The sequence below is a fragment of the Eleutherodactylus coqui genome, chromosome 1 (assembly GCF_035609145.1).
Source record: "Eleutherodactylus coqui strain aEleCoq1 chromosome 1, aEleCoq1.hap1, whole genome shotgun sequence".
Lineage (NCBI taxonomy): Eukaryota > Metazoa > Chordata > Amphibia > Anura > Eleutherodactylidae > Eleutherodactylus > Eleutherodactylus coqui.
The window spans coordinates 478,538,571-478,566,276 of record NC_089837.1 but is presented as its reverse complement, the minus strand read 5'-3'; the positions used below and the strand labels follow the sequence as shown (position 1 = coordinate 478,566,276).

Sequence of the window (27,706 nt, the reverse complement as noted above, 5' to 3'; positions counted from 1 at the left end):
TAATGCATGCCCCAGAAAATTATGTTCTGTGAATCAATTGAGAAACGAATAGTGATATTTCTCATCAGTGGCCAAGGAGTCTTCGCATGCTTTTACACGGAATGATTTTCGTTCACCTGAGCAAAGGATGTCACTTTAGACACAATTTTTTTATTTTATTTTTTTTTTCCCCCAGGATTGTTCAGTTGTTCTCATGCACTGGTACAGCGAACTGAACGATCTGTAGTTTAAACAAACGATTTGGTGAACAAGGCAACAATTATTTTTCTGCCTGCATGAAATGAACGATAAGCAAAAAATTATCGTTCATTCACTAGTTGGCCGTGTTTACACTGAATGAATCGTTCGTGTAGAAGCACTTTAATAGTAGCTTTAAAATGTGTTTAATCCGTTTCTGTTTATTTGATCCTATGCATCTAAAATATAAGGCCGGCTGCACACGCCCGTCACGGCGCTCCCCCAGAGATCCCATACTTGCCAGCGGATCCGGCGTCCTGGGTCCCGCATGACGCTTCGGCGTGACGCGCCGCAGCGTCATGTGACACGCCGGCCACGTCACAAGACACGCCCACAGCATCATATGACGCGGTAGGCGGAGAGGCGATTTCACGCTGTGCTACAGCGGAAGATAGCGTGAACGGAAGGCTTCCATTGACTGCAATGGAAGCCGGCCGCGCGTACACCCGCGGCAAATAGAGCATGCCGTGGGTGAGGACAGGAGATTTCACGGTGCAGAATTCCGCGATGGAATTCCGCACCGTGAGCATTGAGCCATTAGGTTTAATAGAACCTAATGGCTACGGGCAACGTATTACGCAGCGGAAATCCGTCCGTGGGAAGGAGGCCTAAAATGAAGCAACATTTACCTTTTTTAGTTTTGGATCTCCCCGGTTACATATTACAAACAAACCCTGACTAATCTCATCCTACAGCCCTACCTCCTTCTAAACGGCCTCCTAATTCATTTTTGAAAGAATTGGTAACAAATGAGTGACTGCAGCTTTAGCCCAGGACTTGCTTGTAGTCTTTAATCATGTAGCTGTGCCTGGACGTCATGGTTCTAGATTGGTGATTATTTTTAATGACTCGATTTCGAGGACCTCCAGGCTCTCCTGGCATTCCTGGTTTTGGTAGATTTGTATGCTATGAAGTATTTTTGTGAAATGTTTGTTTTGTTAGTACCCTGCATTGTGTCGACCTTTTAGTCCTCCCAAAAAAAAAATGTATAGCACAAGTCACAAAGTGGACAGGACTGTTTTCTTGTCAGTATGTTATGTCCCTACACAACTCTATACTGTCAACACAGATTGGACTATCGTATTTCTAGGGACACCTGGGTGTAAGTTTATTCATATATTACCAGGAGGAATAACTGACCATCAGCACAACAGAGAACAAAGTAATCGGAATGGTCATTTCATGGGAAATGCTAATCTTTCAGCCAGCTTCAGACAAGCATATCTAAGCCTTAGATTTGGTCTGCGTTTTGGGGACCGCTAATATAAATCTGTATTTTTCAGTGTGAGTTTTGGTTTTTGCATTTCTGCCTCTGTGTTGCTATTTTTCTACCAGACAAACACCGATGACATACGGTTGGGAAGTCATTTTTAACATGACCGTAATATGGATACGTATTTAAATACTCGCCTGAAACCAACATTGTTAACTCTTTCCAAACCACTGTCTGCTGCCTTCCTATTCTGATTGAAGCTTGTACAGCCCCAATGTCAGAAGACGTCCGACAGGGTATTACGATCTGTTGCCAGCCACTCTGTTGTCGGAGACTCTCTGGCGCACACACACTGCTTTAGCCAGCAGATGCCAGCATTGTATAATAGCAAAAAGAGAGCCTTTTAGGAAACCCTGAATCCAAAATTGGGTTGGAAAGGGTTAAGGAGAACCTAAATGCCTACTTCATTCTACTCTCTGAGTAATATACAGGCACTCTGTTAGTGTGCCTGTTATGACTGATTATGCTCTGGTTTGGGAAGGCTTACATTTTGGTCATTGCGCTGGGAGCCATTAGTCTGGTGTATATACTGGAGCTGCACTCGCTCCCTTCCTCTACTGCAAGATTTCTCTCTATGCACTGTAATAGGGAAGGCTGTCAATCAGTGGCAGGACAGCAGGGAAGCCTGAATATATTGAACTTTTTGCTTGCAGTTTGCTTCAATGAATAACATGCACAGTAAGGCCTCCTTCCCACGAACTGATTTCCGCCGTGTAATTCGTGGCGAAAATCCGCTGCGTTGCCCACTGCTATTAGGTTCTATTGAATTCTGCACCATGAAATCTCCCGTCCTCACCCGCAGCATGCTCGATTTGCCGCGGGTGTCCGCGGCCGGCTTCCATAGCGTGAACGGACGGCTTCCATTGACTTCTATCTTCCGCTGTAGCACAGCGGAAGATAGCATGAAAACGCTTCCCGCCTACCGCTGCCACGTCACATGACGCGGACGGCCGCGTCACGTGACGCGGCGCCGGTGGGTGGGAAAGCGTCATGCGGGAGCGAGAACGCCGGATCCGTTGGTAAGTATGGGGTCTCTGGGGGGGGGCGCCGTGACGGGCTTCGCCGCGGAATATTCCGCGGCGGAGCCCGTCACGGCCGTGTGCAGCCGGCCTAAGTGTGGCCAAATTAAAGCATCGTCATACATAAGGCACATTGTTGAAAGCTTGGCTGTCACTACTGCATATATCGGAGTTCCACATAAAGTTGTTGATGGGTTCTCTTTAAAACGGACACATTGCATGTTCTGTGTGACCCTAAATGGAACCAATTACATCTGTGGTACAAAACTACAGCGTCCTCCAGCTAATTTTTATTCTAAAGCCTCTTTAGTTTTCGTCAATCTTGCATCAGTATTTATAAACTGAAGCCTGGACTGAAAAATGAAGTGTCACGGAAAGTTTTCAAAAAAATTTTTTATCCTTGTTTTGGACGCACTCCTGTACTAATGCAAATCGCTGACCAATATATACCCACGGCCCATGTGACAGTGGCCAAAGGCTGTACCAAAACTGATGTAATTACGTGTGCGCACACTTTTATGAAACCTGCAAAAACTCAGCGGCTTTGTGAAACTTGTTCGCAAAACCATATTGTGTTGACACATATCTTAATTGTTTTCCATTGCTGATTCCTAAGCAGGTCCAAAAGTTTAACCCCTTGACGACCGCCGATACGCCTTTTTGAAGGCCTGCATCGGTGGCCTATGTGTAAAGGGAGATCGCAGGTGGACCTTTCTTCATACAGTGCCGGTGTCAGCTGTTTATTACAGCTGACACTCGCAGGCAATAGCTGCAATCAGCTACGCGGCTGATCAGTGCTATTAACGCTTTATGTGCGGCCGTCAATTCTGACAACAGCATTTAAATCTCCCAAACAATGTTCGGTGGTCCCATATGGCCAACCCAAACCCCTCCCCCCACTCCATGATGAGATCGCAGGGAGCTGGCAGGTGTCATGGCAGCCAGGGGCCTTCTGAAAGGCACCAGCACTGCCTTAGCAGACTGCCTATCAAGCCATCCCCATGGGGTGGCCTGATAGACTGCCTGTCAGATTACAGTATGATGTAATGCTATGGCATTAATATCATACTGCAGGAGCATTCAATGCATTGCTAGTTGTGGTCCCCCCCCCCCCGTGGGGGCTAAAACAAGAAGTGAAAATAAGATCAATAAAGTTTTACAAATTGTGAAGACAAAAAATGAATCACCCTCTTTTGCCATATCTATAAAAAAAAAAAAAATTTTTTTTTGGGGTTTTATTGAACAATAAATATACTATACAGTCTATAAATGAATAAAAACTTTTGCATACACCATAAATTTCTCACATTAGGGGAAAATTACATAGGCACCATATCCACATTTGATACATAAGTACAGTACACTAGTAGGTTGGGCTCCTATACCAGTAGGGTCTGGACAAATCCAGGTGCAGCTCTAGTCAATAGACCCTGAAGATACAAAAATACATATTTGGTATCGCCGCGTCCCTAAAAGTCTGATCTATTAGTGCGTTATTTACGCCACATGGTGAACGTCATCTGAAAATGTAAAAAAATAGAGCGCCAAAAATGCACTTGTTCGGTCACCCTGTCTCCCGGAAAAAATACAATAAAAAACAATCAAAAAGTTGTGTATGTATTCCGACATGGTACCAACGTAAACTACAGGATGTCTCGCAGAAGATGGCAGAAAATAATTTTAAAATATTAAATGTCATTGAAAAAAAATACACGTACTACAGCAAAAAAAAAAAAATGGTTGCTATATTAGTAATTGTATTGACCAATAGAATAAAGTTATGTCATTTTGGTGCAGTTTGTGCGCCGTAGAAATAAAACTTACTGAAAGATGGTGGAATGTTTTTTTAAAAAAGTTTTTCAGTACATTATATGGTACATTAAATAGTACCACTGAAAAATACAACTCGTCGCACAAACAACAAGCCCTCATACAGCGATGTCGATGCATAAATAAAGGAGTTACAATCTTTTTTTTTTTTCTCTAAGGGGGGTGGGAGGTGGGGAGGGTCAGGTCCTTAAGGAGTTAATGTGCATTTACAAGGCCAGAAGACATCTTAATTGTTGCTCATGTTAGGTTATACTATTGTACAATTTAGCGTCTCTGTGGGGTGTAATGTTCATTGATGACAATGGGTGCCAAACTAACACTTTATTTTTTTTATTTTATTTTGCTCTACCTTTTTGCAGGTCACCATAAAATATTCTAAGCTTGGCTTAGAAGATTTTGACTTTAAGCACTACAATAAAACTTTGTTTGCTGGTCTAGAGCCTCATATTCCCAACGCCTACTGCAACAGCATGATCCAGGTAAGCGGGAAGCCTGTCCTGCGTGGGTAGTGTGCAGATGAGTGGCCAAATTATGGTGGAGTGAATAAAGTACAATTACCCCTGATTGACATCAAGCGACTGGTGTGACACATTAATACATGTTTATATGTTGCACTCTACGCCAGGAACTCTGAGAAACTTCGGGTGGGCTTCGGCATGATAGAAGTAGCATACTTTGAAGTTACTGCATCACTATCCTATTTACTTTCTCAGTGTTTGGCTGTCTGCAAAACCTGCCACACAGAATACATAACGCTGTTGTTCAACTCGTATAGGCAAATCACTTAACCCTTTCCAATCCACTGTCTGACGTCTGAAGACATTATGATTTAAGGCTGTACAGCTCCGATGTTGGAAGACGTCCGTCGGGGTTCTCTTACTATATATTGCCTGCCTCTCTGTTGTCGGAGCCTATCCAACGTGTCAGCTCATGCAGTACTGGTTTTATCCAGCATATAGCGCCGTTGTATAACGGCAGAAAGAGTAAGCTGTCTAGGAAAACCAGGATACAAATTGGATTGGAAAGGGTTAATGCTTATGTGCGTAGAAGTGGAATTTGTACCCAAAGTTAACGTCAAACATTGCATCCGTCTCCATGTGGATTTACTTCTTTTAATGAGGAAACGTTTAACGCTATTTCCCTGTCCTTCCTTCTTCTTTTTTTTTTTTTTTTTAACTGCATAGGTCATCTACCTGTTGGAACCAGTAAGATGCTTGGTCCAAAACCACCTGTGTCAGAAGGAGTTCTGCTTGAGTTGTGAGCTGGGTTTCCTGTTCCATATGTTGGATTTGTCCCGTGGAGACCCTTGCCAAGTAAGAATTTTAACCAGACATTACTCTGATCGGCTGTAACATTAAACCACTTCTCTAATGTTGTGTACGTTGTGCCACCAAAACTGCACAAGTCCTCTGAAGGTGTCCTGTGGTTTCGGCAACAAGATGTCTGCAGCAGATCCTCAAAGTTCTGTAGGGTATGAGTTGGAGTCTCAATGGATTGGACTTGTTCTTCCAGCACATCCCACATATGATCAATTGCATTACGATCTGGTGATTTTTGTAGGCAAAGTCAATCCCTTTTGAGCTCTTTCATATTCCTCAAGCAATTTCTGAATTATTATTTTTTTTTTTAACTTGTAGTGGGGCATGGTGCATTATCCTCCGAAAAGAGGCCATTGCCTTTCGGGAATATCGTTCTCATGATAGGTGGTATGTGGCAAAGTATACCCATCTAAACATTAATGCAGGCAAAGTAATACCTACATCAATGCCAGGACCAAATTTCCCAGCAAACAATGCCTTCTTCTCATAGTGCGTTGTGCTGCTGTCTCTTTCCGTAGATGCCCACACACACCCAGCCATCCACATGATGTAAAAGCAAATATGATGCATCTGACCCAGCCAAATTCTTCTGTCCAGTTCTGATTTTCATGCACCCATGGTATGCACTTTCGGTGGTGGAGATGGGTCAGCATCGGCACTCTGACCTGTAGACTGCTACACAGCTTCATACACAGCCAGATGAATGTTCCGGTATCTTTTTATCATGGCCAACATTAACAGTTTCAGGAATTCGTTCTACAACAGCTCTCCTAACAGACAGGCTAGCTTTTGCTTTCCGTGTGCATTATTGAACCTCGGGCACCCGTGACTGTGGCAACTGGTTGTCTTTCATTGACCACTTTTTATTCATGCTAACTACTGCACACTGTGAATATCCACAAGACCTGCCATTTTGGCTATGCTTTATCCCAGTCATTTGGCTATTACAATTTTGGCACTTATCAAAGTCCCCTAGATCTTTATTCATACCCGTGCACAAAGGGGTTGTCCGTGTTATGTTTTTTTGTTTTTTTTTTCAGTAAAACCGTGTACCCCATGCTGTAACATAACAAAACTGCCTATACTCACCGCTGCTTGCTGTGTCCTGCAGCGCTGCTTTGTCCTCTGCTTTGTCCTCTGTCCTCTGCGGCCGCTTGTACAATCCCTCCTGGTTTATGGGAAGTCAGACACTGCAGCCAATGACAGAGCTCATTTGTGATGTCCTATAAAACGGCTTGGGACAGCTTGTAAATGTGACGTTGGAGGGATACCTGTAGCAGCGGTGTGGACTCTGCAGGGAGAGGTGAATATATGCTAGCTAGTTGTGTTAGTGTGGGAGCAGGGCTTTACATAAAAAATTACAACTAACAACCCCTTGTCTCCCCGCAAACTTGGCGCACACAGTGACTGTTTTCAGAAGTCTCTGTGCCCACCCTTTCTTCATCTCTTGGCGAATGCGCAAAGGGCCATGTGAAGAGGCATGCTGTTTACGTGCATTCCTGTACACTCAGGCTGCAGGGTGACAGATCTGCAGACCCTGTGATAACTCGCATTCCTGTACACTCAGGCTGCAGGGTGACAGATCTGCAGACCCTGTGATAACTATCTCCACAATTTCTTTCTTTAGACCTGTTACTGTGCTCCGTTGCTCTCTCTGCTCTGGAGGACCTGCAAGATGGCAATCTTGTGTAAGACGCAGGCACTTTTTAGCAAGGTGTTTTCTTACTAAAAAGTGAGTCTTGTACTCTCCAAAACATTGTATATTGAGCTTATGCTAATGAGCATAAGTTGTCTGAAAAGTTAGGTATGCTTTTAAATATGGAAAGCTTATCTAATCCAAACACAGAATCGGATACCAAGTGGTGTCTTGACTTTTTACATGCTGCTTTTGATCCTGTAAAGCACGGCAGTGGTATAATGTCTTTGTTAGAAAAGTGAATCTCAAGATGGCTACACAGCACAGTAAAGATGTAGCAGAACAACGTTGCGTAAACTATAACAAGAATAAACAAATGGTCGTCCCCCCCCCCCCCCCCCTTCCTGCAAACTCTTGATCCTTCTGGTTCGGCTATGTATCCATCCTAGGCAGCTCGTGTAGTCCTTCACGGTATCCAATAGGAATTATAGTAAAGTCCGCCTTCATAGGTATGGAAAAAAATTCTTCAGCCTTTATTAATAATCAGTATCACAGCATAATAACTTGGAACACATTTCGGTCAGCGTCCGACCTTGTTCACCCAACGTTGCGCAAATGACATATTCTGCTGGCAATCTCAACCCTACTACACTACATTCATGAGAAACTTATGTTGAGTGTCCCTTTTAATCATACACGTAGCAATGTGGTTTTTTTTTTGTTTTTTTTAAACTTCTATTTACCTTTTTGACAGGCCAGTAACTTTTTGCGAGCATTCCGAACCATCCCTGAGGCAGCGGCACTGGGACTCATTTTGGCTGATTCAGATGAGGCCACAGGAAAAGTGAATCTCGGTCGCCTGATACAGAGCTGGTGTCGCTTTTTGTTGACTCAACTTCACCAAGAAACACAAGAGCTGGAAGGTCCTCAAGCTTATCGTGGTGTTGGGAGCACCAGGTACAGAACTGGAATTCTTACTTTTTTGCTTATTTTTGTTTCGTGCACGTACTCTAGAAGTGCCATTTACATGGGAATCACTGATTAATGTAGCCATAGTTTGAAGAAATTGTCATGAAGGATCCAGTGGACATCTAATTAGGGCCATCCTCACTGGCTAGTCAGACAAGGGGAAAAAAATGTTCCTAGAGAAAGTTCACAATAAGGGACCATAGATGGATTTGCAGTGAGTGTGCACCTCTAAAGTGTTAATCCACATATAAACACAAATGAGGGAGAAAAAGTGAAGCAAACCCAAGTATGTCCCTGAGGCAGAAAGTGTAGGTAGAAGGGAGTAAAGGGGGCCTGCCAACCAGATTAACGCCTCACCTGGAGAGGGCATGAGAGGCATTGTAGAACACGTGATAAAAGCCTGGTGCATGGTGCGACTCTTCAAATAAATGATCTTATGGAAGATTAAGTGAATTCGCGTTGGGCACTAGGATAGCTCAAACTTTCAGCCTCTGAATATAAATCCTCGCGGAGAGCAAGCAGAGTTGTTGACCGTGGTGCTAAAGCATGCAACAACATATTAAAACGTTGTAGACCTTTTAGAATATCAAAAATTTACAGTGGTAGAGGGATTTAGTAATTTTGTAAACTTTTCTATTAATTTACAACTCTCCTTTAACCTGTTACTGACTTGTATATTTGCTCTTGTCTCAGCTGTTTCCCATCCTCAGGAGGCTCTGTGATTGGTCAGCTTTTCGGATGCGAGGTGGAGAACTGCAGCATGTGCCGCTGTGGTAAAGAAACCGTGCGTTTGTCTACAACTCTGCTGTTCACCTTGTCATACCCTGAGACTACAAGTAATGGTACGTGATCGTCTAATAAAACTACACTATTGCCAATTGGTGGGGAAAAAAGTTCATTAATATAAAAAGAATTATATTAGAACTTCAGCGTTTAGGAAAGTTTATTATGTAAAACCATGGCCGATGATTAAGACGCTTTCCCGAGTCCTCATTTACCCCTAGATGCAGATTTGAGCACAAACCTCACATTGACAGTGTCCTATTGGTCCATAGGTGTGGGGGATGGAAGACCCAATTTCAAAACCTGATCTTTGTTCCCCAAGAGATAAGCTGGCACCAGAGCTCTGTGACTGCTGCTTACCTCCCTAGACACTGAACGCTCAACCATGCTGAATTGCATGTGTATGGCAGGTTTGGGAAACGCATGTCCAACAGATATTGGAGGTGTATGGGTACCATTTAGAATATCCTGTGTAGCTTATATCTGGCTTTTACCATTGTTCAGATGCTGTATTGTGGAAAATAAGATATAGACTTGACATAGCTTTGTTAAACAGTGTGTCTCACCTTTAATTGACAACCTATCCTCTGGGTAGATCATTAATAGCATCTTGGATGGCGTTCGATTTCCAGGACTCTTGGTGATCAGCTGTTTCCCCAGGCCACAGTCATAGTGTATGACGTTGCTGGAAGCAGGTCACTCTGGACATTGTGTAGTGGCTCTTGCTGGCATTGCAGGCTGAGTCTCCTTAACATCAATGGGAATTGACCTGCAATACCAACTGAAGCCACTGCACAATGAACGGAGCCACCTGCTTCCAGCAACAAAGCAGCTTGCTACAGTAGAAGAGCGACTTGAGGAGAACCAAGAGTTCTCGCTAGAGTCCTGGGTGGTCAACCTACACCTATCGTGCCATTTTAATGCTTTTTGGGTTATATAATACAGCTCTGATAGCAATATTTTTCTTTTTCTTGTAGATAAAACCCCTCCTCCAGATTTTGAGTTTGTAGATGTTCTGCGGAAAAGCATTTGCCTGGAGCAGAACACTCAGGCCTGGTGTGAGAATTGTGAGAAATACCAACCTACCGTAAGTGCATTTAGCATGCAACAGGGATCATGTAATGTGATTAAAGGGGTGGTCTCGCGAAACCAAGTGGGGTTATACACTTCCGTATGGCCATATTAATGCACTTTGTAATGTACATCGTGCATTAAATATGAGCCATACAGAAGTTATTCCACTTACCTGCTCCGTTGCTAGCGTCCTCGTCTCCATGGTTCCGTCTAAATTCGCTGGCAGCTTGCTTTTTTAGACGCGCTTGCGCAGTCCGGTCTTCTCCTTCCAGCACGAGCCGCTTCAGTGTGCTCCCCGCTACAGCTCTTCTGCACATGCGCAGACGAGCTGTCACTGCTCGGGAGCGCGCTGGAGCGGCCATTCTGTACCTTCCTCTGTTAGAGGAAGGTGCAGAAACTGGAGCTGCCGTCCTGAGAAGCCGCCCAGGTGTCCAGCTGTCCCGAGAAGCCGCCCAGGTAAGTGATGGGTCGGGGGTGATGTTCACTGACAGGTGAAGGCTCCGGAACCCAGCGCTGGGCTCCAGGGCCTTCAGCTGGGCTCCGGGGCCTAGCGCTGGCGAGCCGGGGGCCTAGCGCCGGTTACCTGCTGCCTGGCGGTGGGTGACTGGTCGGCGGCTGCGGTGGGTCCGGTCGGCGGCTGCAGGGCGTCGTGTTGCCATGGAGACACAGCTGGCAGCGTCTCGGGAGCGCGCACGTCGGGCTGCAGCGAGCGCCGGGAAAAGAGCCGGCGGCCATCTTGGGGAAACTTTTATAAGTTGCTGGAACGGTAAGTACAAACCAGCTAGAAATGTCATTTACAGGGGGGCTTAGTAATGTATACTTAATGGGGGGGGACTGGGCAAAAAAAAAAATCACTGCTTCCTCGAGACATCTCCTTTAACTATTTTTGTATGCCTCGCTCTCGTGCACTTCTTGTGCGAACATTCTTCCTTCCCTAAACTTTGTCTGTTTCTGTTGCATCACATGCAGTTTTTAACTACTTTGTAAACCCTCCATCACTCACTTTTTAATTACACTCGGATACATAAATTTAATATCAATGAAAACTCAAATTTTCATTTCGTTTAACAGTAAGATGTCCTTGTTGCCCATAGCAACCAATAACTGAGCAGATTTCCTTTCTCAAGCCGCTGAGGTAAAGTGCTGTGGGCAACCAGGACAGTTTTGCTGTTGAGCAGAATAAAACCTTTGTGGCCTTCGTTACCAAAACTGTCTTAGTCATCGCAAAAATAAAATAGCTGCCGACAAAGACAGAGCGCTTTTGTGTCCTTGATTCTCACATCTACCAGCCAGTTTGAAGATGACATTGCACATTAAGTCAGAAACGCTCTTTTCTCCTTAGGGAGAGCAACTATACTATAAACTAAGTGAGGAGACTCAAATGGCCACGCACGCTCCTCTGGGTAATATGCAAATAAGGGAGATGGAATAAATCCTCCACAGTGCCACCTATTGAAAGGCAGCATTCCTTCGAGTCAAAGTAGGACTTTTTATACAAGTCTTCTTACAATGACTGGGAATCAAAAGCAAAGCCAGACTCCATGTACATACAGCTGTTTCCGGAGTCTGGCTTTGCTTTTGATTCCCAGTCATTGTAACAAGACTTGTATAAAAAGTCCTACTTTGACTCGAAGGAATGCTGTCCCAGGCCTCTCACTAGCAAAAGCCAGACTCCTACTGTACACTGATGATGGGCAATAACCCGGAAACAGCTGTATGTACATGGAGTCTGGCTTTGCTTTTGATTCCCAGTCATTGTAACAAGACTTGTATAAAAAGTCCTACTTTGACTCGAAGGAATGCTGCCTTTCAATAGGTGGCACTGTGGAGGATTTATTCCATCTCCCTTATTTGCATTGCACATTAAAAAACGTTTGAAGATTTCAAACCCCCCCCTCTTTTTTTTTTTTTTTTTTTTTTTTTTTTTTTTTTTTTTTTTTTTTTTCTTCTTTCTTCTTTCTTCCTTTACTACTTTTTTCTTTCTCTTCTCTGTTAAATTCCTTTCTACTAAGCTATCAATATTCAATATATAGTTCAATCTGGTTGTAATTGAGATATTACCTCCTTTTTTAGTTTGACAACATAGATGTATAGTTATCTATTTAATTATAATAACCTTAGTAAGCCGGATCCATACATTAGGCAATGTAGAAGCTTGAATTGCTGACCTCCTAAGTCCTGGGGGATCTATCCTCTTCCTATAACAATAACCCTTTGAAAGTTGACTAATCATAAAATCAAAAGGAGAAATGTATAAAATAAATTGTGTTTTGAGACTACACAAGGGGTTAAAGGGGTTCTGTCATTAAAAAAGAAATTCTATACTTGCCTATTCCTCCCTTGTCAGTCTACTTACCAGATCTTCACCTCACCTATCTTCTGTTTCCTACAGTCCGGGGAGGTCACCTCACCTCCAGCGGGCTGCCAGCCAATGTACGTTACGTTACAGGCCAGCAAGGGAAGTGCTTATCTACTTCAGAGACTGCTCATGTGTGCGGTTTCTAAAATGGATCAGAATTCCTTCCTAGGCAGTGAAGGCTACAGCACAGGGATGTGACCTTCACTGACCCGGCCGGAAGGAATGTGAGGAATGCAGCCTCCATAACAAGATGGCTGGTGTGTGGTGAGGTGACCCCAGAGTACTGCAGAAGCTCAGCCAGGAGATGATGTGGTAAGGAGTATGACTGGAAGGAATAGGTGAGCATACAAATTTTTTTTATTTTTTATGACAAAACCCTTTTAAATGTTTCATTGAATTTATATGGTCGTGCAAGACCTGTTTTTTTTTTCTTTTTTTTTTTTTTAATTTTATTTTAATACATACACAAACTTTATTAAAGTGATCAAACATTTTTTAAAAATCTATATTTTGAAGGTTTTTCATGCTTTCACATCATTGGCTCTGTTCTCGTTTTCTTCTGTTAGGCCTCATGTCCACTTGCATGCATGGATTCCATCTGCTGAATGCAGCAGTGGAATCCAGCCGTGCCCGCAGACATGGGCAGAAAGACATTTTCTTGCCTGTCCAGATCCAGCGCGGGTCTCTTCTGTGCCGGCCAGATCTTCTTTCTTCAGCACAGCGGATGCATCCAGTGCACCAGCCAACATGCCCAACACATGCGCAGTGCAGTTTTTTATTTTTTAATCTCCTGCTTTCCCGCAGATCCGCGGCATGTCCAGTGACCGCTGCGGGTGTGCCGTGGATCAGATTGCTTCCATTGAATTCAATGGAAGCCGTCTCTGCGGGATCCATAGAAAAATGGAGCATGCTGCGATTTCTGTGCGTGCAATCCACACGCCGGAGGGAAAAAAAATTACATCCGCATGCTTTTAACAGTTTTTGCAGATGCTAATGCATCCCCATGGGCGGCTTCATTTGCCCATCTCCCGCACGGGTTCTGCAAATGAAATCCACCTGTGGACATAAGGCCTAAGGCTTAGCATGTTAACAGAATGAGCTCAATGTTTTCTGATCAACAGGTTCAGACCCGTAACATTCGTTGTCTTCCTGATGTACTTGTCATAAACTGCGAAGTTAACAGCACAAAGGAGGCGGAGTTTTGGAAAACGCAGGCAGAGGTACAATCAATCACACAATATGCTCTTAAACATTTATTTATTAAAAGTACAGTTTTTCAGTGTTTTTTTAAAATATGTTGTGATTTAAATGTAAAAATGACAAACCTCTCCCTTTTGCATACCATTGGAATTCCACTCCTCGTCACCTGTCTGCACTAAGGACCAGGGGTGTTGCTAAAGGCCCATGGGCCCTAGTGCAGAAGTTCCGCTTCCCAGTGCAACTTCTCTTTATGCAGCCCGCCTGTAACATCCAGCTGCATTGCTGGCAATGTTCCCTGCTATGGATGCTATTACACATAGCGTTTCTTCCCTGCAAACCACAAGCAGAGAAACTCTTATTACACCCAACGAGTGGACTGCTCTTATCAAACAAGAAGTCCAAGTGACAGCTGCAGTCGGCAGAGTTCCACCTGCGTTTTGCAGATGGCACCCCAAGTCAGTGTTTCTCAACTTTGCTCCTGGGAGGAAATCGCAGTGGTAAGTATATATTCTGGAGAGTCGCATCTCTTATTCTTCTGATAGGCAGGTTGAAAACCACTGATCAAATAAAAATTTTCTAGCCTAAAGATACAGAGAAGGTGTCAGTCAAAGGCTATAGGGTGGGTGAAGCTCCTCAGCTCGTAATGGGTTCATTGGATGGGGCCCACCGCTCGGGACCAGGGTTGGTCAGCTGATCAGCGGCGCTGTCAGTGGGCACCCATTCACTGGGGTCAGAATGGGAGCTGCAGCTCCGACCCCTGTGTAGTGGCCGGTGCTTGTAACTGCATCAGCAACACTCCTGGAAATCAATGGGAGCTGTGCTAGCCACTACAGAGGTCGACGCAGTGGCTTCTGCAATGACCCAAGTGTATACCAGCGCTGGTTGTCTTTGTCTGCGTTTTGTGCAGCAAGGGTCCCATAGAAGTGAGGTGCGCGAATACGCAAGGGGAAGGATGTGGCACTGCTCAAAATGCCAGAAAAGGACAGCTGGCCCTTATTGGCCTTTAACCCTTTTCAATCCACTGTCTGACATCTAAAGACATTCTGATTGAACGCTGTACAGCTCTGATGTCAGAAGACGTTCGGCAGGGTATACTTGCTGTATATTACTGTCCCGCTCTGATGTCTGGCCTCTCCAGCATGTCCCATACCGCAGTACTGGCTCTAGCCAGCAGATGGCGCCATTGTATAACGGCAGAAAGACAGAGCCCCCTAGGAAACCCTGAATCCAAAATTGGATTGCAAAGGGTTAATAGCAATTCAGTTCCACAAAAAGGGTGTATCACGAGTGTAAAAATTACACGACTATGCGCAGACACGTGCCCAAAACTCTGATTAGAACCCCCTCCAACCCTCATTTAATGCTCTGCGGCGAGCATATTTGCACAAAGATTTGTGTGAGGTTGCCCTAAGATTTATAGGGCACACATTGGTCTATCCCCACTTGGTTTTGTACAGTTTCCTACATGGTTTTTATAATGTCTGTAGATTTTCTTAGTCCTTTAGGATAGAATATTCTTCCTTCCAATCCGGTTGATTTGTCCGCATGAAGGATCTGGTACCTTTTTGCTTGTGATAAATATAGTAGCCGCACAAGACCAGTAGAGACACAATTCTGACTCGCCTTGTGTAAAGAATAAGAATGTTTGTTTTCATCCCCTCAGTCATTTACAATTTGTACAATTTAGCTACTTACTCATGTCCTGAGATCTCATAAGGCCCATTTACACAGAGCGATGATCGCTCAAAGATCACTAAAGTGATTGTTTGAGCGATAATCGTTGCGTCTAAATGTGTGGCCATCATGCACTTTTTGTGCACTGCTAGCTGATCGTTAAATTCAGGTCAATCTAAAAATTGTCGTGCGCTCTTATCAGGACCGCACACTGAGTTCTCTGCGGGTAGTGCTGATGACATTGTTTCCCGTCAGAGAACAAAGGCGCTGAAAGCAGTTAGAGTCCACGGGCTACTAACTGCATTCAGCCTAAGGCTTCATTTGCATGCTAATAAGTTGAGTAGCTACTTAATAGTTTGTGCAACATGATCGCTCAAAGCTGTCGCTTGAGATCATGGCTCTGTGTAGATGGACCTCTAGACATAGCTGGGATCCCTGTCCCTGGCTTATCCTATGAAACAAGGGAGGCATAGTAGGGTCGCCCTTTTTGGGACGGTAGCCCTGTGTATCCCACCCAAAGTAAGGTGAGAATTAATTTGTAGGCAGAGTTGGTACTGTCCTTGGTTTACCCCCACGAAAGCTCAGGACACATTTCAAGCAGCTAATTTGTACAAATCGCAAACGACTGTAAGCAAGAATGTTTGTTGTTCTTTGTCCTTAATACAGTTAAGTATTGACCCCCACCTTGTCTTACTGCTCTACCACATTTGTTCCATATATGTAGGCAACGTGTGTATATCTGAAATCTGCCATCCTTTTGCAGCCCTCCCTGAGAGCAGCACAAGGTAATGACAGGCGCCCAGAATACAGTGATATGGAGGGAGGACAAATGTAAAAAAAAACCCTTAGTGCTTTTAGTGCTTTTTCTCAAATGAGTGTAAAAATTATCCCACATATTTGGTATTGTGTCCGTAACGCCGTGTACAATAAGTTGCACATGATTTTTATTCTGCACGGAAAAAGCGTAAAAAAAGAAATGCTAAAAAACTGAGGCAAGATGCTAAAACGCAATAAAAGTGATGAAAAAAGCCATATGTACCCCAAAATGGTACCAATAAACTATAGCTCGTCTTGCAAAAAATAAGCCCTCACAGAGCTTCGTACATAGAAAAATAAAGTTATAGCACTTTGAATGCAGCAATTTAGAAAAAAAATCCCAAAAAAGGTTTTTATTGCAGAAAAGTGGAACAACCTAAAAAATGTAAGCATTTTGGTATTCATACCGGCCCGCAGAAAAAATGGATTGTGTAGTTTATGCTGCATGGTTAACTCTGTGGAAAAAAAAAAAAAACATCTATGGCAAAATTGATGCGTTTTCTCTCCCTATTATAATAAAAAAATAAGTTTTACGATATAGTCTATGTGCCCCAAAATGGCACCATAAAAAACTACAGTTCCCCACGAAAAAACAAGCCCTCATACGGCCGCATCGACTGAAAACTAAAGTTATGACTTTTGAAAGAAAAAATCGTTGCGTTCTTAAGCCCAGAATAGGCCATGTCCTTAAGGGGTTAATGTGTGGTCTTGTATATGTAATTTTTTAAATGTTTGTCAAAATCAACAAAGCGTAACTTTTTGATACTTTTTCTGTGTAATTTATGAGGTGTGTTAATTGCAACACACTATGGAGTTGCTGTATTTTATATGTCTTTAAAAAAAAGTGTAGAAATGCATCCTACATTCAGTTTTCTTTTTTTATTTTGCAGTATGGGTTTAAAAAGTCCCTGCGAAAAGCTGAACTGAACTACCTGAATCCTAGTATTCCCACTAATCCCAATGAAAGTAGCAAAGAAGGATGGTAAGAACACAATTCAATAAGGTATAAAGTTAAAGTATGTGTGTAATAAATCTATATTTTATTACACACTTGAAATAATTTTTTTTTATTTTTTAAATAAGGGTGACTACCCACTACAGTTTTTTTTTTAACTGCGAAATTCACAGCGTTTTTTCTTCTGCAGGGGTCTACGGGACTTGTAATGTTAAAATCGCAATCGCGCAAAATCGCAATTTACCGCGACTTCACAGTAAATTGGGTTTTTTTTATTTGTTTTTTTTTTTTAACATTACAAGTCCCATAGACCCCTGCAGAAGAAAAAATGCTGTGAATTTCTCAGTTTAAAAAAACTGTAGTGGGTAGTCACCCAAACTGGCAGTACAAAAATATATTGGAATGCCCCTTTAATCATGTGCGTGTGCGCCATCTATGGTCACCTATGAGGCGCAGTCTCCTAAACCAATATAATCTATACTGCTATTCTGAAATGTAGTAGCGTATTATACAAACTATCAAAACTGATGGCTTTTAAGTCCCATGGTGGGACAAATATAAAAAAGTGTGTAAAAATAAAGCCAAAACCTTCTTTCCACTATTACCATATGTTTGTAGCTACCTACAGAACAAAGTTAGTACATTATTTAACCCACACAGCGCACACCATAAAAAAAAAGACTGGCAAAAAAAAAATAATTGTGTATATCGTATACAAAAAATCAAAAAAAATTTTTTTCTTTAAAAAGCTGTTTACATATACTGCCCCTCAGAATTAATTTAACATATTACTTATACCGCACAGTGAAGACCATGAAAAATAAAACAGCAGAATTCCAGATTTTGTTAACTCCTTAATACCTCACAATGTAAGTTCACGTCATAGGCGCATGGTGCTTAGTGCAACAACTCTACTTGCTGCTGGGCGACCAATTACAGTGGTCCTGCCCAAGCGATCACTGTGATTGGTCAGTTAGCACTAACTGACCAATCAGAGCACAGCAGCCCAAGTTCACTTATAGTTTTATGTGTCTCTGCCTACCACAGTATTATTGGTGTGAGAGGCACATCTGAGAGAACATTGTGTGGAGCACTGATATTTTATACCAACACCCTAATATTCTGCATGGCGATGTCAAGGCCCCGTTTTGAAGCGATCATAAAATTCCTGCATTAGAATACGCAGTGCCCACCCAGCGATCACACATTATGATCACTTATATAAAATCAGGCCAAGAGTACCTGGTATATCGCAAAGGGAGACTTCCGATTCTGCCAGTAAGAGGGCTTGTTGGTGTGAAAATGGTACAAACTGTGCGAGAGTACATCAGGGTACCAACCATAAGTTCCGGATTTACAAAGGGAAGGAGTATATGGTAAATGTATAATTAACTATTTTGTGGTGTTGGCTGTCTTAGTTTAAAAAAAAAAAAAAGTTTTGAAAAAAAGAGAGCCACGCATTTTTCAGATTGTTGTTTTTTGCTTTTTTTTTTTTGTTTGTTTAGACTTTTTTTGATCAACTTATTAACAAACTACGAAAAGGCAATCTCAGAAGTGCGTTAAGTAGAAGCTTTCAAAAGTTTATTACCACATAGAGACAGATGTCAGATTAGTAGATGCATATTTTTATTAACTTAGGAAAAAAAATGGCATTTTATGTACCCAAATATTCTGTCATTAAAAAAAATACAACTTATGAAATGACATAAGAAAATGTTAAGGTTACAGTTTTCAGTTATATGGTCCTGCAAGACATTTGTCCTATTGCTTATTTTATAATATTTGCAAAACTTCAATAAAAACTGATTAAACATAAAAAAAGGAAAAAACTTAGCTTGCAAAGAAAAAGCACGTCATACGGCCTTGTCAATGAAGAAATTAAAAAGTTGTGGCTCTAGGAATAGGACGACAAAAAAAACTGAAATTGATTGCTCATTAGTGGACACAATGGGTCTGTCACTAAGTTGTTGACAGGGCTTTCCTGATTCTAGCTGTTGTGCTGCATGACGGCTCCATACATTACACAGTGGCTCGGGTTGGTAGTGCAGGCTGAGTCCTTATATGTAAATGCTTTCCAAAGCAAAATGGCTAGAGCTAGTTAAACCCCTTTTAGCCTCTCTCGGCACTCCTGCTGCAGGTACACTTGGCTGATTACACACCCTTCTTTGTTTTTTAGGAATGATCCTAACAGCTCTGAGAGTGCCCCACCATCCCTTGTACCTTCAGTGGAGGAGCTTCGTAATGTGTGGGTCCCCTATTCCCTAAAGATGAAGCTTTCTAAAAACAAAGGATTAGAAGTTCTTAATTGTTTGGAAAATGAGGAGGTAAGAAACGTCCATTATTTCTTTTCCCCCTTTAACTTGTGTATATAATGGTCCGTTTGTAAAACCTATAAATCTTGTATTGTGCTAAAGCTGCATTTTTAACACCTTACTTGCCTACTTTTGTTTTTGTTTTTTTTTTCCTCCATGTGACTAGTTAATCTTCTTGATGGCACTTTTTGTGGGGTGGAAGGGTGTGGGAGAAAACAGTAATAATTCTGCTTTACTGCTTAAAAAAAAGTTTTCATTTTTATGGCATTCACTGTGCAGTAAGTATCAGAACATTATTCTCTGGGTGGATATTATGGTGTTACCAAATTTCTACAGTTTGTGGATGTTTCTACTTTTGCATAATGAAAACTCTTAAAATCTTGTGTTTGCCGACAGTTTAGCGTTATGGGACTTGGAATGCTGCAAAAGTGTACGACTTGTCAGTTTGTTTTTTTTTTAATACTTTTTAAGATTTTCCATTTTTAAAAACGAGAAGTTTATTCCTGTTAACTTGTATAAAGATATATTAACAAACCGTTACAGAAATGGGGGTACAAAATTCTATTAGATTAAAACATGTAGCTATACGGCCGACAAAATGTTAGACCCCCAAGATTGGGCTGTTCAAATAGTAGGTAGGGTTTTGCGAGGATGATGTGTGATTTGCTTGCTCCAGGGCTTTCAATTCAATCCAATAAAAACATATTTTCAGAAATTCATTATTATTTACCAATGCTGTAAGTACTCCCTCTCTATGGTCTCTCCAACTATGCTCAGCCACACTAGAATCGAGGGAGACCTACTCTGCCGCCATAACCTAGGGATACTGCTGTTTTGTGGTTTTAAGTGTAAATAACATCTTCTTGAATGTGGTATTGTGTTTTTTTTTTGTTTTTTGTTTTTTTCTATTTCTAGTAGCAGACTTGATCAAGCCATCTGCCGATCGCTTCTATAATACAATATACAGTGAAACCATTGTTGGGCCCTCAGCTGCTATGTTGACCCATTGGGGTCAGGTTGTGGGGGAATAGGATGACAGGGAGCCTCCCCTCTAAAACTGCTAAAAATTCACACGGCCAGGATCTGAGACTTCTTTGAACCTGGCAGTTGGCGGTCAATCGGCAACCAAACTCCACCTACAGCTGTTTTTATAAGACTGATGTAGAAACCTGGCACGTTGATGAAGGCCCTTTAGTGACCTCTGTGAGATAGTGTCTTGGAGGTCACAAAAGGGGTCGAAAGCGGTTTTTATTAGACCATTCCATCGCTAAATGGTTTGTAGTCAGATATGTAATAAAAACATTTCATAGTTTAGAAAACATGAACTTGCCATGAGTTTGAATTTTTATTTATTTTGTTTTTGCTTAGCCAAGTCAGTCAGAAGATAATGCAGATGAAGCGACAAATGTGTACGACCTTAAGGCGACCGTCGTTCACATCCTGGATCCCCGAACAGGTGGTAGCCTTGTAGCGCACATAAAAGTGGGAGAGACCTATCACCAAAGAAAAGAGGTATGTATTAGAGGGCAAACCTTGAAGATCATTGGTTGCTACAGTGTAGGCTTCATGCACTGGGGCCTTACGGATTCATAATAGTTCACCAATAGACATCTATAAGCCCATTTTGTATCTCGTTGTGCCTTGGATTTGACATAAAGAGGCATTTGGTATTCTACTAGCCGTATTATCGTACAGGGGTACGCTGAGTGCTGCCGCTTCTGTAGTACAGAGCTTCCGTACTGGTTCTGGCCTCATGGCTTTGCCAGATGCATAAGACTGAATATAGTTCAGGAACTCTTAACTTCTTTGTTTCATACATTAATGTTTTGCTTTGCACTCAGGGAGTAACACATCAGCAGTGGTATCTGTTCAATGATTTCCTCATTGAACCTGTGGATAAGGTAAGGTGAACAGGAAACTGCACAAATGTAGATATATTAGTAACAGAGGTAAATCCTGTTCAATATAAACTTCCTACAATTCCTTATCTTAGTGTGAAGCTGTACAATTTGACATGAACTGGAAAGTCCCTGCTATACTGTTCTATACCAAAAGGAGCCTGAACACAAAATACAGCTTAGGAAGTAAGATTTAATTTATCTCTTCATTGACGTCACTATTTTTTAACTCGTTATTAACCAATCGTTGCTAAAACTAATTTTCCTGCAGTTAAGAACCCAATTGAAGCTAGCGTGTTACTGGCAGAAGCGTCTCTAGCAAGGAAACAAAGGAAGTGCCATGCCACCTTCATTCCATTACTGCTGAATGAGATGCCACAGGCAGGAGAACTGGTCGGGCTTGATGCAGAGTTTGTTACCTTAAACCAGGTAAAGTTCATATGCAAGGTGGTTAATTCGTCGTCACAATTCTAGTTTCATACATCTAGATTTGACCTTTTAGAATAACCTCCCTCTGTCGTCTTCTGATTTAATGTGCCTTTTTATATATTGGACTGATTGCCCATTCTAAGCTGGTACAGAATGTATGGAGCTGGGCCTGGTAAACTTTGAGGCTGCAGTGTTTGCCTGAGCACTGGCGCCTCATCAGTCAGCTGATCAATGGGGTTGCCGGTAGTCTGCCCCCAATAGATCTGATATTGAAGGCCTGTCCTAGTGATGGGCCATCAATTTTTAAACTCACAGAAAATCCCTTTGAACCAGCGATCTGCGCTTCACTTTCTACTGTAGTTAAAGGGTAACTTAATGTCATTATGACATGTCAGGAGTTCCTAAAAAGTTAAGTCTTGATCATTGGGGAAGACCCCCTACCAACCGCCAAAACAAACATGGCCTGTGCCCCTTAAGCTGTTCCCGTCTCTACTCAGGCTACTTAAGGAGTCCATACACCACTCGTGATGACAGCACAAAGGGCATGGCACTCAGATGAGTGCTTCTACCTGTTTATTTTAGTGATTGGTGGCAGTCTCAGCACCTGGAACCCCGCCCACCAATCAAAACTTCTGATGTGTCACTTTGACATGTCCAAAGTTTGGTTGTGGGTTTTTTTTTTGTTTTTTTTTAAAGTTTTCTATAATCTGGTATTTGCTGTAAGGAGAAAAAAGAAAAAGCCTTGTTGCTAATATGGCAAGCACATATGTCTATTCTAGTGATGAGCGAGCATACCCGCTAAGGGCAATTGCTCGAGCGAGCATTGCCCTTAGCGAGTACCTGCCCGCTCGAGACAAAAGGTTCGGGTGCCGGCTCGGGGGAGCGGTGAGTAGCGGCGGGGCGGGGCTGGAGATCTCCCCTCCGTTCCTCCCCGCAGCTCCCTGCCCGCCGCCGGCACCCGAACCTTTTGTCTTGAGTGGGCAGGAACTCGCTAAAGGCAATGCTCGCTCAAGCAATTGCCCTTAGCGAGTATGCTCGCTCATCTCTAGTCTATTCTATCACATCTCACTGTTATGTTTGCTATTGTGGCCCCTTAACTGTTTCCCAGTGTGGACATATGGATATCATGGGGGACTGACTTCATTCAGGTCTCACTACACAATGACCTTAAGTTGCACATGAAATCGCATCACAGCCACATTACAATAATTCAAGTATTTCCTGTGAGCACAAGAGCTTTTAGATTACATGAAATGTAAACTTCTCTGCACCCTTCTGCAAATGGGTTTAATTCATATACAGCTATAGGTTATCCATTTCTCATTTGTGTATTTTTAATCTGCATTTAACCAATAACGCCACATTAAATTATTGGCTAGCTGTCATCCCATCTCTGCCTTATTTCATAACTTAACAGGAAGAAGCGGAGCTACGGAGTGATGGCACGAAGTCCACAATAAAACCTAGTCAGATGTCTGTTGCTCGTATTACCTGTGTAAGGGGGCAAGGACCTAATGAAGGTGTCCCATTCATTGATGATTATATCTCCACCCAGGAACAGGCGAGTTGCTCTATACACCATAAAGGATAAAGCCCATACATGTGTGTGGCTTTTCCTAATGGACTGTTTTCTTGTAGGTGGTGGATTATCTTACACAATACTCTGGAATAAAGCCTGGTGACTTGGATGCCAAGATCTCATCCAAGCATCTGACCACACTGAAGTCCACATACCTAAAACTAAGGTTTCTCATTGACGTAGGAGTAAAGTTTGTGGGTCATGGCCTTCAAAAAGATTTCCGTGTCATAAACTTAATGGTATGAATTGAACGGGACTTTGAAATGTCATGTTTTTAATATCCGTCCGGCTATTAAACAGATCTTGTTTATTGCATGTAGGTGCCAAAGGATCAAGTGATTGACACGGTTTACTTGTTTCACATACCACGTAAAAGGATGATCTCTCTACGTTACTTGGCATGGTATTTCCTTGGTGAGCATCTGATTTCCCCCCCCCCCCCCCCCCTCAAATGTTTTAACCCTTTCCAATCTACTATCTGACCTCTGCAGACACTATGATTTAAGGCTGTACAGCTCCGATGTTGGAAGACATTAGTTGGGGTTCTCTTACTGTATCTTGCCAGCCACTCAGCTGTCCAAGTTTATCCAACGTGCCACCTTATGCAGTACTGGCTTTAGCCAGCATAAAGCGCCGTTGTATAACGGCAGAAAGAGTAAGACCACAAGGAAAACCAGGATGCAAATTGAATTGGAAAGGGTTAAATGGGTAGATTAAAAAAAAACATGTCACTGGTGCTGAGACATTGATAACCTTTTTAGAATGCAGCACTTGAAAAAGGGAAACTTTACTCACTAGAACAATCGGTGGTCCTAAAAGCTAACTTGATTATGGAGTATATTTTAAGAGGTTTATGGCTAGAAGTAAATATATTGTATAGAAGACCCTGGGGTGGGGGTAAAAGGAGGGAAGACTACTCAAGAAGTAGAGTTCTTCCTAGCTACTTTATACACTATGTCCTATTTTGCTCTTCCTATTTTGACCCTGCTTTGCTTGTTGTGTTTGCCAAGTTGCACCCTACTAAAAATAGCTGACAATGCTTTTTGAATAATTTTTTTGCTTTTAATATAGATTCATTGCTTTGCTATTTTTATAGATCTTAAGATACAAGGTGAGACTCATGATAGCATAGAAGATGCCCGGACAGCTCTACAGCTCTATCGGAAATACTTAGAGCTGAGCTGCAATGGAAAAGAGCCAGATAACTTCCGCAAAGTGTTAAAGTGCCTCTATGAAAAGGGACGAAAGATGGACTGGAAGGTTCCGGAACCAGAGAGTCAAAGCAGCCCAAAAAGTAAAGTGGACGTGATTCTTCTTGACCCTGATACAAATGATGATATCCCATCAGCTCAGTGACTGTCCCTTTTTTATCTTGACTGTCTCTATCGCATCTGTTTCTTTAACTGACACTGAACTAGTCGTATTCACCTTCTCACTGACCACTAACACGTGAAAAAATGACATTTGCACTGTGCATAATAGTTTTTTTTTTAAGATGTAATGTGAAAAAATCATAAATTTCTTAGGCTCCCATGATGTGAAGTTACTTACATTCTTGGCTGTGATTGGATTAAGCTTTCGTTTAAATTGACCGTTTCTTGGACAGATAGTTGGACACTTACCTTTCTGCAACTTTCTGACTAACTCTTGCATGAGGGATTGTCTACCTTGGAATGACTGTCTTGGTTTTGCAATGAGACTTGCATCTCCAGTGTTACCTTTATTCTAGATATGTTATCTATTCAATACAGAGATCTACAAATTTCTTTCCTTTTTGAGCTTATTCTTCAGCGGTTGGAGGTCTCTACACAACCTTTTCTAATTTTCTTATCCTGCATCCCAAATCCGATAGGTTATTGTACTGATCCCACCAGAAGTTGAGAAGTTGTTCTGGGGTAGACAGTTTTTTCTTAACCTACTAGGTCCCTGTATATTGAATTAACACTTGCTATGTTAAAGACCTTTTATTTCCAAAAGCATGCATGTGTAGTGGTTTGTCTTCTAGTATTTCTAACTATGTGTGTGCGGATAAGTATTTGCTGCCTTGATATGACTTGATGTGCACGGATAGGTACCCTTTGTCACAGTTTTTCTATGCGTCACAAATTCACATCTGAGACTTGCCTAACTGATTTCCAATTCTGTTTTATCCACAGATGCGCCAGTGTATTCTGCTATGGTGGGACTTTAATGTCCTTTTTTAATTTCTTTTTATGAACTTTTGTAAAGTGGAAACTTAATTTCCATTTACTATTTTTATTGATTTTTTATTTTTTACTTGTAATGAATTGTGAAGCCGTTCTGTGAACGCCAACACATCTACTACTTTTAATAAACCAACCCCCAACCAGAATCCAGTGTCTGTTTTTATTGACCCCATAGCATTGTTAATGGATCAGGGTGATCCTTATTACAGTTTACAGTGGGAAATGTGCTCCCGGTAATGTTTGGTGCCACGGAAAGGTGGATCTCCCAAAAAATTTATGTTTGCTTGTTTATCGGCTGATTTGTCAACCTCTTCACACAGTACAATAACGTGAATGAACAAGGGTATTTTCATTCCAGATCATGAGCTTGTGTAGAAGGCCCTTTTTAGGTTCTACACAGGTTTGGATCATACATTTTTTTTTTTTTTTTTTTTTTTTAGAGTAAGGGTGGTGTGCGCTGGAGTGTTCGTTCAGAGGTTCCGCCACAGATCCTGCACAAAACATTGGATTTCTTTCGGTAAAATGCCGTGCAGCAGAGCAGAAACCATACGGACCCTGTAATAATAATGGGGTCCATTTTGCGCTGTCACAAGACCAACCAGGCGAGTCCGCCTTCGTTGCTTACCAAATGGAGAATTGAAAACTGAATCCCCACCACAGATGGGAAAGCACCCAAACTACACTTCTTGGATCATGCTGCTGAAATGACGGGGCTGCAGCGCTTACCTGAAAACTGTGTTAATTCAGCTGTCTTTGTTGCTTGCTGGTTCTGAAGAGGAACTCGTAGAGGTCTAGACGTCTTCTAAAAACTTCAGCTGCCGAGAGGAGCCGATGGGCAACAAAGACAGCTGAAGGGGTACAGCACTTGATGGATCACTGCAGCCCCCTTGTTTCAGTGATCAGTGGAAATCTCAGTAGCAGGACCCCCACTGATCAAAACTTTTGTCATTTCTTTTTGACATGTCAAAAGTAATTTTTCTTTTAATTTTTGAGTGGATCTATATTTTTAAGCCGTTCCATCTGCAACCAGTTTTTTTGGCCTTCCTGCCCAGGCCCCATTTTTTTTTAAAATTTGACATGTATTATTTTATGTGCTAATAATCTGGAGTTTTTACTCATGAAAGTAATAATTTTTTTAAATTTTTTTATTATATAACTTAAAAACCACAAAACTCCAAAAGCCACGTTTGTGTGAGCATATATTTGTGTGGACAAATCCGTGCGTCCATGGACGTAACAAAACACTGGTAAATGCAGGTCCGTGCCCATTGCCTGCAATGGGGCTGCCGGCGGCCCCACTGACAGCAATGGGCTGCTGGCAACCCCTGCAGTGTTTGTTGGGGAAGGGCTTATATTTAAAGCCATTCTCTGAAAATCATCCTTAACTTGTGTGTAAAAAGAAAAAAAAAACTTAGCTGCCAGGGCTCAGGTGCGCCTAGCTGCTTGAACTACCAGCAGTCTAGTGAAGTTCTTTCAGCAGGTGGGGATTTAAAATTTCTGCCTGCAGAAAGGGCTCTCTATTTGAGTGTTCAGCCAATCACAGGCAGCGCTCAGACATTCATTGAATTCAGTGGGATAACATTGTGATCCTCTGCCACAGCAGTGGCAAGTTTTTTTTGTTTTTTTTTTACTCCCTACGGGGTGTCCCCTTGTCACTGAACACTGGGACAGTGCTGTCAGTGTTCAGTCACAACAGGACTCCCCGCGGGGAATATTGACGCGCAGCATGGACCTATACGTGCACGCATGTCCCATGTTTTGCAGGTGTGCCTGTAAATCACGGACATGTGAACACAGCATAGGGAAGCAATGGTTTCTAATAGATGCGCGGTTATGTGCGCACGGTTGTATGCATATAAACACGCTCGTCTGAGCCCTAAAGGTATAGAAAAGTGACATTTTTCAACGTTCAAATTTTGAATACCGCTAGTACGATAGATACTCATGCCATATAAAATAGTTTTTGTTAAAATTGCTTGCCCATGTCAAAAACAGAAGAACTAATAACAGTGTTTTAACCCCAACAGATGTTTTTAGAAGGGGGGCTTCGAAAATGAAAACATTCAAATATTTTCTTTTAAAACTTTTCACTGTTAAGGGTAATTGGGGAACAAATTGTGGGGTAATTTTTCTCCCA

The 27,706-nt window shown here is 42.2% G+C and overlaps 1 protein-coding gene across 1 annotated transcript in view; it reads left to right on the top strand.

The window, feature by feature from the left end:
• The window catches only part of PAN2 (poly(A) specific ribonuclease subunit PAN2), a 39,250-nt gene extending 13,535 nt beyond the window's left edge, over positions 1–25,715 (top strand). The window contains exons 10-26 of the mRNA XM_066584961.1: positions 4,719–4,838; positions 5,544–5,672; positions 8,069–8,271; positions 8,977–9,125; positions 10,044–10,153; positions 13,621–13,719; positions 17,080–17,171; positions 19,321–19,468; positions 20,825–20,968; positions 21,298–21,357; positions 21,450–21,540; positions 21,626–21,783; positions 23,201–23,344; positions 23,422–23,601; positions 23,683–23,776; positions 24,459–24,656; positions 25,519–25,715. Of these exons, the coding sequence (XP_066441058.1) occupies positions 4,719–4,838; positions 5,544–5,672; positions 8,069–8,271; positions 8,977–9,125; positions 10,044–10,153; positions 13,621–13,719; positions 17,080–17,171; positions 19,321–19,468; positions 20,825–20,968; positions 21,298–21,357; positions 21,450–21,540; positions 21,626–21,783; positions 23,201–23,344; positions 23,422–23,601; positions 23,683–23,776; positions 24,459–24,656; positions 25,519–25,553 (2,154 nt within the window). The 3' untranslated portion in view covers positions 25,554–25,715. The remainder of the gene's footprint in view (positions 1–4,718; positions 4,839–5,543; positions 5,673–8,068; positions 8,272–8,976; positions 9,126–10,043; positions 10,154–13,620; positions 13,720–17,079; positions 17,172–19,320; positions 19,469–20,824; positions 20,969–21,297; positions 21,358–21,449; positions 21,541–21,625; positions 21,784–23,200; positions 23,345–23,421; positions 23,602–23,682; positions 23,777–24,458; positions 24,657–25,518) is intronic.
• The last annotated feature ends 1,991 nt before the right edge of the window (positions 25,716–27,706 follow it).